The sequence below is a fragment of the Rattus rattus genome, chromosome 1 (genome assembly GCF_011064425.1).
Source record: "Rattus rattus isolate New Zealand chromosome 1, Rrattus_CSIRO_v1, whole genome shotgun sequence".
Lineage (NCBI taxonomy): Eukaryota > Metazoa > Chordata > Mammalia > Rodentia > Muridae > Rattus > Rattus rattus.
In genome coordinates, this window is record NC_046154.1 from 55,565,277 (window position 1) to 55,578,888 (window position 13,612).

The window sequence follows — 13,612 nt, forward strand, 5'->3', positions numbered from 1 at the left end:
ATTCTAAATCAAAATATCATTACTCAGACTATTAACCCCTCTTTGTGCTCACCCTCTACAACACACACATGTGCAAACACACGTACCATCCTGGAACGCCTTGTTATTTTTCTGATGCTCTTGTCTCTTGTGTTTCAACTGATTTTCTCTGGTCCGCCCATGCTGTTCGCCATCCTGTTTCTCAAATACATCAGATAGGCTCTTGCCTCAGCCTCAGCACTGGCTGTTCCTCGGGCTGGAGGATATCGTCCCCAGAAATCAATATGAGTAGCTTTCTACCTCTTTCCTCAGCTGTCACCCACTTAATGAGACCGCTCTCTTTCTCTCTGGTGAAGCCATGTGTCGTAATGCCTGGTGTACCTTTGGCATTCAATACTTGAATGGATGGATGGTCTTCTTCACATATGTTCCCTTGTATGATTGGAGCTCTTTTCCTTCTCTATCTACTGGAATGTCCCCACTTTTTTCCTCTGTTCACTTGCCCCCCCCCTTTAATGTTGAGCCCTGTGGATGACTAAAATCCTAACTGTGATTTCGCTCCAACAAGATTAATCTTCTATTTTTTTTTTTTTGGAGCTGAGGACCAAACCCAGGGCCTTGCGCTTGCTAGGCAAGCGCTCTACCACTGAGCCAAATCCCCAACCCTAGAAATTGTATTTTTTAGCTCCAAAGATATTTTTCTTACTGTGGATGATAATATGGGGTCATCTTAATTTTTCTTGCTTTGGCATTATAAAACTGGTAAATTAAAGATCAAAGTTTCTCAGTGTGCTTAATTACCTATAATGTTTATTGTTTACTTCTTAAATGTATATACGATCTGGTCTTTTAGATATAGCAAAAATGAATATAAAGTAATTTAGGCTTCAGGAGGATTGAGAGGAACTCCGTGCTTTATGTGGTTGTGTGTGAGTCACTGCAGAGTCCTTCTGAACCCGCTTTGGGGCTGCATTCTCCAAAGTGCATGGGAAGTGCCCGATGTCACCCTCATGGAAAGTTCTTACTGAACTTGAATCATTTCATTTTCTGTCCTTGTATGTGCATGGTTAATGTTAAGTCATATCACAGAATTGTGTATTTCTGGGTGGTCGGTCATACAGGGTATCACTGAAAAGACCATAAAAATGGAAGGAGAATAGTCAGGGAATTGGGAAGTTTGGTGGTTGCTTTTGGCGGTCTTTAAAATACAACTCCTCTCAAAATGTAGTTATTACCTTGTACCTAGATTTTTTTTCTTTCTATTTCATTTATACTCTTCTACTTACAGATATAACACTATTACTGATTAAAGAATTTTTACATGAGCACTTCTGAAGGGTCTTGGTGTTTTGCTGATTTTGTACTCTATGCCTAATGCTCTTAGCTTCTATGGTCTCTTTTTAATATATTCAAAGAGACTAAGAGAAGGATTGTGTTGACTTGAAAATGTATTAGCGATGTGTTTTAATTAACTTTTATATTAAGACCTTTTGGCTCAATAAGGAAAATAAATTAATATAGCCCAACTGTGTGGACTTAAAAACAAAGACCATTTTGTTTCATTTGCTAAGAAACGTAATTTGCATAACCCTTGTTAGATATAATGAAGACCATTTTATTTGAAAATAAACATAATTTTGAGATAATTTTTTACAGTATTTTAGAAATTTTATAATATAGCAACCTATGCATAATGTAAAATAACAAAAAGTCTTTGTATTGAGTTTTCTCATTTTTCTAATGTAGGATGGTAAGCGGATGTTTGGCACCTATTTCCGTGTTGGTTTTTATGGAACCAAGTTCGGGGATTTGGATGAACAGGAGTTTGTTTACAAGGAGCCTGCCATAACCAAACTCGCGGAGATCTCTCACAGACTGGAGGTGAGTGCTGTGGTCACTGTGTCGTGTTTCTGTGGGAAATAGATTGTCACATCAGTCTTAATTGTTAAATAAGTCAGATAAACGACTTCTGTGGTATATGAGAATTTTTGAGAGGTACAATAACACCCTTACAAAGCCTTTAAATCTTTTATGACAATAGTAAATTATTATTAGCTATACTTTTAAGGCCTTATCTTCATACATATTTTCTAAGCTCCTTTATCTGTCAGAATTATTCTGATTTGTCTATGCTTGAGTAAGAGTGGAGAAGTTAAGTAGCGGTGTGGAATGAGATCGGAAGCAGAAGCCCAGAAAGTAGCTGGCTCACTAGTGTTCTCTGTGGCCCAAGTGTCCAGTGAGACATCCCGGGGCCACAGCTGGAGAGCTCGGGAGTAGCTGTGAGCACGTTTGGCCTCTCACATAGAAGAAAACACATTCATGCTTACTCTATGTGTTCATCTTTCTGGTCCTCTTCTGAACCTCTCTTTTCCTGCGCCAAGTGTGGCTCATGCCTCAGGTGCATTAGTGTCCCCTAAGAGGATCCCAGATCCAACCTCAGACTTTCTAAATCAGAGTCTAGATTTTGACAATATTGCTAAGAGACTTGTGCACACAGAACGGTTTGGGAAGCAGGGCTCTAGGCTGGCTTCTACTCTTAGCTAGTGTTGACTCTTACAAGTGACTCTACTGGCTTTGGGTTCATAAACTGGTTCAAACTATGACTCCTTACTTTTATGAGTTTGGTAAGCCTTGAGAAATACTGAGACCGTGTTACCCAAGCTTTATCGTCCAAAGCCCCTCTGGGGGAGGTGTGAGGATAATTTCTGGTGGTTCTCCTGTATGGCTGCATTTAAAGCTCACCTCCCTTGCTGTCTTAGTTCTTCCTTCTGGACCATTGCCCAAACTGTAGCTTTTGAGGCCCGTTGTAAAGACCTGAGCTTTCACTGGAGAAGACACATGCTGCTGTTTAACACGTGGATGGAAACATGGCTAGAACAAAACCTGCCAAATCTCCCAGTCTGACTGAGGAGTCTCCCTCCCTCGGGGGCTGACTCTGCTTTACCAGGAAAGTTGTGTAAAAGATTTCTTCTGCTTCATTACAGGGATTCTATGGAGAAAGATTTGGAGAGGATGTGCTTGAAGTAATCAAGGACTCTAATCCTGTAGACAAGTGTAAATTAGATCCAAACAAGGTAGGTTGATTACACTGTAATGATCTCTGGTTGTGCCTCTGAAGATCTCCATCTGTTTTGCTTGACACATACTGGGCGGCAGATTACTGTTGGTGAATGAGGACCTTTTCCCTTTTCAGGCATACATTCAGATTACCTACGTGGAGCCATTCTTCGACACCTATGAGATGAAGGATAGAATCACTTATTTTGACAAAAATTATAATCTCCGCCGTTTCATGTACTGTACGCCCTTCACTTTAGATGGCCGAGCCCACGGGGAGCTTCATGAACAATTCAAACGGAAGACCATTCTGACAACATCTCATGCCTTTCCTTACATTAAAACAAGAGTCAACGTCACTCACAAAGAAGAGGTAACTGCACAGTGCAGGAAAGAAGAATTCACCAACCTCGTACATTCACACTGAGTCTGTGTGCTTTAACAGAAGACATGCCCCCCCGCCCCCAGCATAAAATGAGTTCACCACTGTTGCTCGCTCGGTTTTGCCTCCCTTCTAAGTTGCTAACTCATCCTCAGTTTATGTTTTTAAGGTAGTTATTGTTTTTATTTTTATTAATTTAGGGATTGAGGTTTAGATTTTGCTACACGGAAGCTCATCACAGGTCCCCTTTCTTCTGATGTTCTCATTTAAAGCTAACCAGGTAGTGTTCAGTTACTACACTGACCTGATTGTCATGTTCTACTCAGATAATCTTAACACCAATTGAAGTTGCTATCGAAGACATGCAGAAAAAGACACAGGAATTGGCGTTTGCAACACATCAGGATCCAGCAGACCCCAAAATGCTTCAAATGGTCCTCCAGGGGTCTGTAGGAACAACTGTGAACCAGGTTCGTGCTTCCTGCTGGGTGTGGGCCATTGGCTTCTATACTGGACTTGGAGAAGCATTTTAATGTTTACAGACAGAGTCATGCAGACTAGGTGGAAATAGTGCGTATCGGATTAGTCACATGGTACTGAAGTATAAATGGAAATGGAAAAACGGAAGTTTAATGACATCTCAGTTACAATTTTCATACCTGCTTTCTCCTCTGTCTATGCTTATATTATAGAAATTTGGTCACTTAAAATAGTCTTTGCTAAATGGTTGTGGTAGCATATGCTCCTAAACCCACATTGGGGAGGTTCAAGACCAGCCTGGTCTATGTAGCCAGTTCCAGACCAGTTGAGGCTACATAATGAGACCCTGTCTCATAAAACAAAACAAAATTATTTCATTAAAAAAATGTACATGATTCAAAAAAGACTCATTCCCAGAGCTGTATTTAACACATGTGAACCTCTGCTCTCTTAGATCCTCAATGATGTTTCCTTCTCCAGAGCTTCTTCACAATGAGCTCTATGGAATAAATGATGCGGAATCATTTGGAAAATTGTAATAATACTTTCACATAAGATAGCACTAGTGGTTTTTCATACATATTGGAAGTTGTCATAATATCTCCTTTAGTTGGTTTGCTGAGAAAGGCTGAGAGCCTTTCTCATGATTTTACTCATGGCCCCAGTCTTAAAGAATACTCCTGGTTAAGAGCATCAAGAAGACTGTCAGTCAGGTTTTACATAATGTGTCTTAACTACTTTTTGGATTAAAGAGTAGAACCAAGAAATGCTGCAGGATGTAACTGAAATGAGACCTTTGTGTCCCTGGCAGATATGATGTTTATTTCTGTCCGTCAAATAGTTTAAAAGACTCTTGTTTAATTTACTGCATCAGGAATGACTTTTACAATGCTGAGAGAAGTTGCTTTTGTAAAATCAAGTGGGTTGGAGATGCATTAAAACTTATGTGTCAAGAATCATTAAAAAAAATAATACAAGGCAAAGTGCATTGATGAAGTCAGTAGTCCGTCCTCAAGGGCCACTCAGTTCGTTGAAGGGTGATCCACTATGAAATGAATCTGACTGTAGTAGGCAAGAATGTAGATAAGAATGGAGTATTTGGATCAGGCTGTCTCTGAAGAGTCCTGAGAGACATGCATGTGTTCAATGGAAATGCAGCCCTGTCATTGCTGTGGTCCTGTGGGTAAACTCCATGACTCTAAAGGACAAGAACACTGCATTGTCTCCTTTTATCTTTCAGGGACCTCTGGAGGTCGCCCAGGTCTTCCTGTCTGAGATACCTGGGGACCCAAAGCTCTTCAGACATCACAACAAGCTGCGCCTTTGCTTCAAGGACTTTACTAAAAGGTACTCGAGGCTTCTTTCAAAAAGAGCTTCAAATTAAGAGTGACCAGTACCACAGTTTGTGATGAGAGCCACAAGGAATTGTTGGAAACAGATAATAGGAATTGGTTCACCATGTGAAGCAATCTCTGTGGCATTCACTGTTCTTGACTAGCATGGACCTGCACCTTTCCATACCCCAACCTTGAAAGCTGCTATTTATTGCCATAAAATTAGTATTATTCTTCAGTGTGAAGCACCATTTTCCCTCCCTTAGAAAACTGAAGCAGAAAATGTTGAAATCCTAACCTCATCAGTGTGTGTATGTCCCTGTCCAGTCTCTTAGTCTTTGAGATCTTCACAGCAAATGACAGATAATGTAATCTCCCGCTCAGAGAGGCTTATAGACCAGGTTAAATAACACCTAGGTATCTAGGCTCTTGGTGAATTATTAGGAAGACTCAGAGGACTCGGTTTGTAACTTGTGATTCTGTGATCTGTTGCATTTGAAAGATACAAAGTAGTGTCAGCAAGGGAAGGAGTTTGTGGTATAAAGCTCACAGGGTCTCCTGCAGTGCAGACACAGGCTGCATTGAATTCCTCCAGCCATAAACTGTAACAGCTGTTGTGGAACTCTTTGGGGGAGGGTATACTAAAACACTGGACTCACAGGAGGAAGGCAGATACCACTATAATATCTGGAACTGTAAGCCCCCCCCCAAATCTGGATGCCAAGAGCCAGCATTGTAATACCCCCCTCATTCCTCTTGCTATCTTATATTTTGAAAGAGTCTCTGCCTAAGCAAACTAGATTGGCTGGCTAGTGAGCCCCAGGGACCTTCTTGTCTCCTGCCTCCTTTCCACCCACCCACCCACCGCTGAGATTAACGTGTTCATAAAACCCACCTGGTTCATTTTTCTTGTTTTGTTGTTTGTTTATATGTGTGCTAGGGGATTTGGGGTTAGGTTATCATGCTTGGGCAGCAAACACTTTACCAACCAAGCCACCTCATCCCTATCCCCAAATAAACCATCTCCTCCCCACCCCCGTATTTTTAAATCTGTTCTTTGCTGTTTCATATATTTATGTAGTATATTCAGAGTCACCTCACCCTCCACCCTCTCTCATCTCCTGCCCACCCGTTAACCCCATTCATCATTTGATAGGTGGTGTAGTTGTTTCCTCTCCTGGCTGAAGTGAATCATGGTGCAGTGACCAGGATGGGGTGGGAATGTAAATGTCTCTTTGACCTAACAGACTGACTTTGTTTCTTTTGTGTATATTCCTGGCTGTGCCATTTGGTAGTTCTACTTTGGTTTTGGTTTTTTAAGCTTTCTTTTATGTGTATGAGTATTTTGCCTGTGTGTGTACAGGTGTGTCATGTATGTCCCTGGTGCCGTCAGAGGCCAGACAAAAGGAGTTCCAGCACTGGAGTTAATATGGTTGTGAGCCACCACGCGTGTGCTGGGAGCCAAACCCAGGGCCTGCCCAGTGCTCGTGAGGAGCTACATGGTTTGCTGTCTGGTGCAGGGGGCTGCCCTTTCCCAAATCTGACCATCACATGCTACTCGGAGTCTCTGTAAGAGCCATTCTGACTAGGAAGAGGAGGTTTTTATTTGCATTTTTCTACTGTTGACTTTTTCGTATATTGTCCATTTGCGTAACTTTTGAGATCAATATCTGTATCTTGTTGCATTGTTGGACTTTTATAATTTAGTTCCTTTTGTGCCCCAGACATTTAATAGTAGATAATCAGGTAACTTTCTGTAACTGCTGTTTGCAATATTTTACTGTGACTGCAATTGTAAACAGTTGTCTTTTCTAATATGCTTTTTTCCCTTTTCTGTTTCTTTTCGATTTCACACCAACAAGGCATGCACAGGACTACTGAGCTGTATGCTAGGTCCAAACAGACTTTGTTCAGAGGAGTGAATTCTTTTATATCTATCTATCTATCTATCTATCTATCTATCTATCTATCTATCTATCTCAATCATATATAACAACATTTAATTGGGGCTGGCAGAGGAGTGAATTCTTGTAGTCAACAAGAATTAAGTGTTACTGCCAGGACAATTATAAAAAGGGGCCCAAAAGTGTTTAAATGCTTCATAATATGAACCTTACAGAGAAAGTTGCATAGCTGGTGTGCTACCACATCCCTGAAACAGGAGGATTGCTATGAGTTTAAGGTCAGCCTGAGTTATGCAGTGAGATCTAGCCCAGTTGGGCTTCAGAGTGAACCCTTGTTTCAAAGAATGAAAAAGCAAGTGGGGGAGTGGGAGGAAAGAAAAAAATAGTTAATATTCCATGTTTATTTTTCTATATTAGCTGTGCTTTTTCAACACACACCACCATAGTTCACAGTTTACATATAATCTTGAATTTTAAGACATTCTTTAAATTATTTTTTTACTTTATGAGTACACTGTGGCTGTCTCCAGACACACCAGAAGAAGATATAAGATCCCTATTACAGATGGTTGTGAACCACCATGTGATTGCTGGGATTTGAACTCAGGACCTCTGGAAGGGCAGAGCCCTTATTTCAGTTAAAATTAGAACAATTATGTAAATGGTGATATTATTTAATCAGCTTGACTGCTTTGGTATTCTGAATTCTGTTTTTCTGTTTGATTTTAAATATGGTATAATTTATGCCACAGTGGGTCTTTTTTTTTTTTTTTTTTTTTTTTTTTTTTTCTTTTTCCGAGCTGGGGACCAACCCAGGGCCTTTGCTTTTCTACCACTGAGCTAAATCCCCCAACCCCGGGTCTTCTTTCTTTTGTTGAGTTAAAATTTCCATCATGAAATCACTGAGTCAAAATACATAAACATTTGTATTTTATGTACTTTATACCCCAAAATGTCACCACTATTACTAATGCCAAAAAATGCAGATGCTTCCGTGTCTGTGCCCTGCTTTGTTGTAGAACACATAAATAGGGTGTCTTCTGCTCATCAATTTTGAGTGACAGTTCAGTTTGTTTTTAATTTCCAAAAATAATACTTTCTGTGTACTTACTTTTAGTCTGAGGTTTTGTCTTTTAAACTTAAACACATTAAATATTGACTTAAAATAATAATTCCCATACTCTAATGCCCTGCTCCTGTTTTCCTCCCAGAAGCAAGCAGTGTCCTGAGTTTCTGTTTTCTCGTTCGTTTTGTTTTTACAGTTTTATCAGGAATCACTGAATCTCTGAGTGATGTGTTTTTTACATTGTTCTAGAATGTACTGTTTCTGTCAGCTGCTGTGCCAGCGATTTTGTCTAAAAGTGTTGCTCTAGCTAATGTCCGAGTGCTCCATTGTGTGGATATGCACTTCTTTTCTCTGCTGCTGCTTTCTGTTATATTTGGAGACTCCTGGTTGTGTTGCTACTGCAAGCACACACATATAAACATGTACGTGGAAGATGTCTGAACTGAATGCCACATGTGCAGCACATGTGCACCTTGGCATAGAGCTCCAGGTTCACTTGCTTATCTACACGTAGGTGATCGCACACTTCCCCAAAATATATAAGCTCAGAATATGACTTCTTTCAAATTGCTTTCCAGTATTAACACGTTTTTGGTTTTTAAGATTACTTTACTTGTTTTTATGTATGTGTGCACATCTAAGTGGTCTGGGTCTGCTTGTGTAGGAGTCAGTTCTCTCTCTGCCATGTGGGTCTCTGGGATCAGATGGTCAAGCTTGGTGGCCGTTTCTAGTATAAGCATTTAAAGCTGTGCACTTCTCCAAGCACCATTTGAGCTGTGTGCACAAGCAGGGATGTTTAGCTATACATATGTACATGTGGCTTTGCTGTGTTGAGGCAGCCATGCAAGCCTTGAACTTGCTGTTCTGCTTCAACCTCTCAGCTGGTAGGATTATGGGCATGTGCACCACCCCAAGTCTGTATAGGTGCAAACCTTTTAAAACGTCCTTACCTATTTATTAAACCAAACCTTTTATTTCAACATGGGGGAAAAACAAAGATGCCATCATTACACAGATGAGTGACAAAAATCCTAAAGAGTCTCTGATCTAGAAACAGTAGGGTTGGGAGGAGGGGTGGCCTCAGAGTCAGCGCTGACAGTTCAGGAGCTACTCAGTGATAGTGTCCTTGCCTGGATTTGATCTCCCAGCACTGTGAAAGACAAATAGTAACACACACTTCCCAGTACTTAGAAAGCAGAGGCAGAGGAATCACAAGTTCTAGGCCAGCCTGCGCTACACATTAATAAAATATGCTTTCAACTTAATGAGTAGCAGGAAGTGTTTATGAGATTTTAAAAGACACTCAGATGCCTGTTGCATCACAGAGAGGAAGCAGAGAGCAATGGCCACAGACACAGTATACCTTCAGCGGCTACCACTACTGACCTACTTCAATGTCTGGGCCACCCACTAATGACCCCTGGTGAAGTTAGCACCTCGTGATCCAGGCACCTCTCAGTCCCATGAGCTGGGCACAGAGCCTTCGACACATGAAGTCTGTGAGGACGTATTACACCTAAACTGTAACAGCACAGTAGACCTAAAACAAGATAATCAAGACAATCACCTGCCATCAATTGAATGGTGTGGGTGTGTGTGTGTGGGGTGTGTGCGTGGTGTGTGTGTGAATGTGTGTGTGTGTATGAGTGTATGTGTGAGTATGTGGTGTGTATGTTGGGGTGTTTGTGGGTAGGGTGTGTTTAGGATTACAAATTTCTAAGGGAGGAGAAATGTCTAAACATGTATTTTCTCACCCCCTAGGTGTGAGGATGCCTTAAGAAAAAATAAGAGCTTAATTGGGCCAGATCAAAAGGAGTATCAAAGAGAACTGGAGAGAAATTACCATCGCCTTAAAGAGGCTCTGCAGCCACTGATAAACAGAAAAATCCCTCAGCTATACAAGGCTGTGTTGCCTGTCACCTGCCACAGGTACACTAAGTTTTCCTTTCCTCCACAGAGCTTTTTAGAAAAACTGCTTAATTTTGTTTCACAGCTTTTTGCTATAAAATTTCAGGTATTGCATCCCCTAACAAATCCAACTTGTCTATGCTTTTGCCACTTAACCCTATTCAGTTTGAAGGTCAGCCTTTTCTGTGCAGGGCAGGTTAACTGGAACAGTACTAAGTCTGGCTTCATAAAGCTCTCGTAAACTCTCCCCTTCAAAGTCCTGTCCCAGCTTCTGGCCCTGGTGAGAGCATTCACTAGAATGTTTGCCCCAGAGTCATCAGTAGTCTACGTCACCTAGAGCTGCGCAGAGAACAGGTGCCCTGACTGACTGTCCGGAGAGCTGCAGTCATTTTTTCTTTTTCACAAGTCGGAAAGGAGTTTTCTACAAGTGAACCCAAGCCACATGTAAGCAGTTCGTGCCTCGTGTGTGGTACAGGTACGCCCAGGAGGCTGTGAAGCTGCCACTGCAGATGTAAAGAGCCCCTGGTGGAGCCTGGCATCCATTCTGAGGTACCTGAGCCCTGGAAGCCAAGCTGTATCTACCTGTTGGATTATTGTGGCTGGTGTTTTCTCACCCCTTTCTTTGAAATGATAAACTAATAAGTCAATTATGTTGTATGATAAATTAACATTTGAGAAGCCGTTGTTTGAATATGGATGGAAAAGGAAACTGCTGTCAACAGCAGAAACTTAGCCTTTGCTGCTTAATGGCCTACTAATTTTATACTTGTAGATGTCTGAGACAAAGTCACACATTCATTCCAAAACCTTCAACTGTACACCCTGTCATCCCAGCATTAGAGGCCAAAGCAGAGTTGTGAGTTCAAGTAGTCTGGGCCACTTAGACAAATACTGCCTTAAAAAAAAGGAGAAATGGGCCAAGAGCCTGCTCTATGTCACAGCCTCCAGGGAGATCTGTCTCCCCCACAAGCTACAGGAACTGGGGAAGTGCAAAGAACATTATCCCTTGTGGTAAAATACATCCTTCTCTTACCCAACACCTATGAGGGAGTTCTTTTAGAGTTCCTAGTAGGGAAGTAAACAACTTCCCATTTTCCCTTCAGTCTTTTCGAAATCTCTAGCTACATGCACCTGACTCCATCATCAGCCGCAGCAGGTTGAGGGGATGAAAATGCAAGAAATCAGTTCATGAAGAAAAATCTATAAAAATATTTCATGAATAAAATCCTTAAGTCTATAGAACTTAGGAGATAAACATTTCTTAGGATTTTGATTGTCAAAATGTGATCTGGGACCTTGACTTTGCCCGTCTTCCTGGCTTCATATGTGTAGAATGGACTTTTCCAAAGATTGGATGCTTTTGGCTGTAGAAGCAGATTGGAGAACTGAGGCCTTCTATTATTAAGCTAGACATTACAGATGAGTGCTACTCTTCTGGAATGTTTCTACATTTTGTTTTGGCCCTCACTCACTCAGAGATCCACTTCTCTGCCTCCTGAGTGCTGAGTTTAAAGGTGGGTGAGTGGCACTGCAAGTTATATGTAATAAAATATAACAATTACTTTGTAAAATAACTTAAAAAATGTTCAGCTAATTTCAAATATGGTAAATTGCAATATGTAATCCCACATAAAATATTTTGCAGTTTGAGAACCACTTGTTTGATTCCAAATTTATGATTAGAGAAATACTTGTTTCTTACCATAGTAATCTTGAATACTCCAGAGATCTCTCCCATGGCAGTTAAAGAACAAATAATCATTGACTGGTAAAGTGGCTGCTATCACATACCTCTAATCTATAGATAAATCTGAAGCCAGAATATGACAACATATGTAAGAAGGCAGGGAAAACAAAACAAACCCTAAAAGGTTTTCTGCAAAGCCCAAAGCTGTTCTTAACTGTATTATCTTCTCTCCCTCAGAGATTCCTTCAGCCGAATGAGCCTTCGGAAAATGGAGCTCTAAAATACACAGATGTGTTCTATTCATCTGAAAAGAGCCATGTATTCAACACTGAGTGCAAGATCTGTTGAAAAGTAGGACTTGGATGTCATTCTGGAAGCAATAGCATTGATTTACTCCAAGAATGTGCTCCCAGATGCAGGCCGTTACATGTGAGGCTTGTGGCTGTGGTTTCTAACCTTCTGGTAACATGGTGTCATCTTAAAAACAAAAAGTTTTAATGATTCAAAGGTACAGTACACATTTACAATTATTTATACCATAGCTAATGTTAAATTTATTTACTTTTAAGTTCTTATTTTTTAATTTATATTACCATTTATAGATTCATTCATTTTTGAACCATTTTAAATGTAGTAATGCTTATTTTAAAGGTACTATTAAATATGTGAATGTTTACACTAATTTTAACGAGTGGGATTTTGATTTCTTTATAAACAACAGGAAAAAAAAAACAAATTGTTCAAAAACTGGTTCTAAACTGGCATCAAACAGCCCCAAATTAGGCAATGGTGCAGATAACCTACCACAACAAGACCTGTTATGAATTGCCAAAAACAGTATTTAATAAAACATTCCTGTAAGTGGTTAGATAGCAGAAATCTAATACCAGCACATGCTAGTGACAGCACTTTGATCTTTGAGTTACTTTATTAGTATAAGTTCATGAACCAACAGTTTGAACTGATTTCTGTACCTCAAATTAATCTTATCAAGCGTTTACTGACTGAACCATTAACTAGAAATTTGCTTTAAGGCTTCTTGATATCACTAAAGGTACCACCAAGCTGAGGTTCATTGATTTTAATCTAGTAATTAAATGAGAAGTCACATAGTTTTTTAAAACTATCATCAAATAATTAACTTCAATATGAAAAAGGTACACAGAAAAAAAAAATGTTTTCCACTCCTGGAACAATTTCCCCATATGAATATCCATGGTCTCTGAAATGTTTGCAACTTTTTTGTGATACTGTGGCTTACAGAACAGCAACAATGATAGTGGTCACTTCTGACCTCTAATCACTTGAATTGGCGTTCTTTCAACCCTCTGGGGAGCTATGGGGTGGCAAAGGAGGTAACCATTAGGGAGAAAACACCAAACACCTGTCATTTCTCATGTGGTTACCTGAACTGTTTGACATCTCGGTGATAGTATGAAGGCCTTTTAAGAGTGATGTGTGATTTAGTCATGAAGTACAGGTTATTTTCTCATGAGTCGCAATAGAGATTTCTCACTCCATTTTGTTATACTTCCTGACAATGTTTTCTTCAAACACAACCTTTCTTGCCTCAAGAATCTCTTTAGCTCTGATAGCACAGAATGGTTATTTTTAAAAAGTTCTATCAAGGATTCTAAACTAAAGGGAAGGTACAAAGAAGCATCTAATTCCCACCGCACCATCCGTGAGGATGTTGTAAGTAATCTTCCCACTGAAATGGAATGTTCCTCCATGCATTCAGGTGAGTGTCCTTCACAAGTCCTAAAACAAATGGCCTAAAACTAAGTAAGGATGTATTAAAGTAGTTTTTCCTTT

General features: G+C 40.2%; 1 protein-coding gene across 1 annotated transcript in view; it reads left to right on the forward strand.

Moving 5' to 3' along the window:
* The window catches only part of Dock7 (dedicator of cytokinesis 7), a 170,472-nt gene extending 160,106 nt beyond the window's left edge, over positions 1-10,366 (forward strand). The window contains exons 43-48 of the mRNA XM_032901794.1: positions 1,726-1,860; positions 2,964-3,053; positions 3,173-3,409; positions 3,745-3,888; positions 5,139-5,245; positions 9,964-10,366. Coding sequence (XP_032757685.1) covers positions 1,726-1,860; positions 2,964-3,053; positions 3,173-3,409; positions 3,745-3,888; positions 5,139-5,245; positions 9,964-10,351 — 1,101 coding nt within the window. The 3' untranslated portion in view covers positions 10,352-10,366. The remainder of the gene's footprint in view (positions 1-1,725; positions 1,861-2,963; positions 3,054-3,172; positions 3,410-3,744; positions 3,889-5,138; positions 5,246-9,963) is intronic.
* Positions 10,367-13,612: the final 3,246 nt, after the last annotated feature.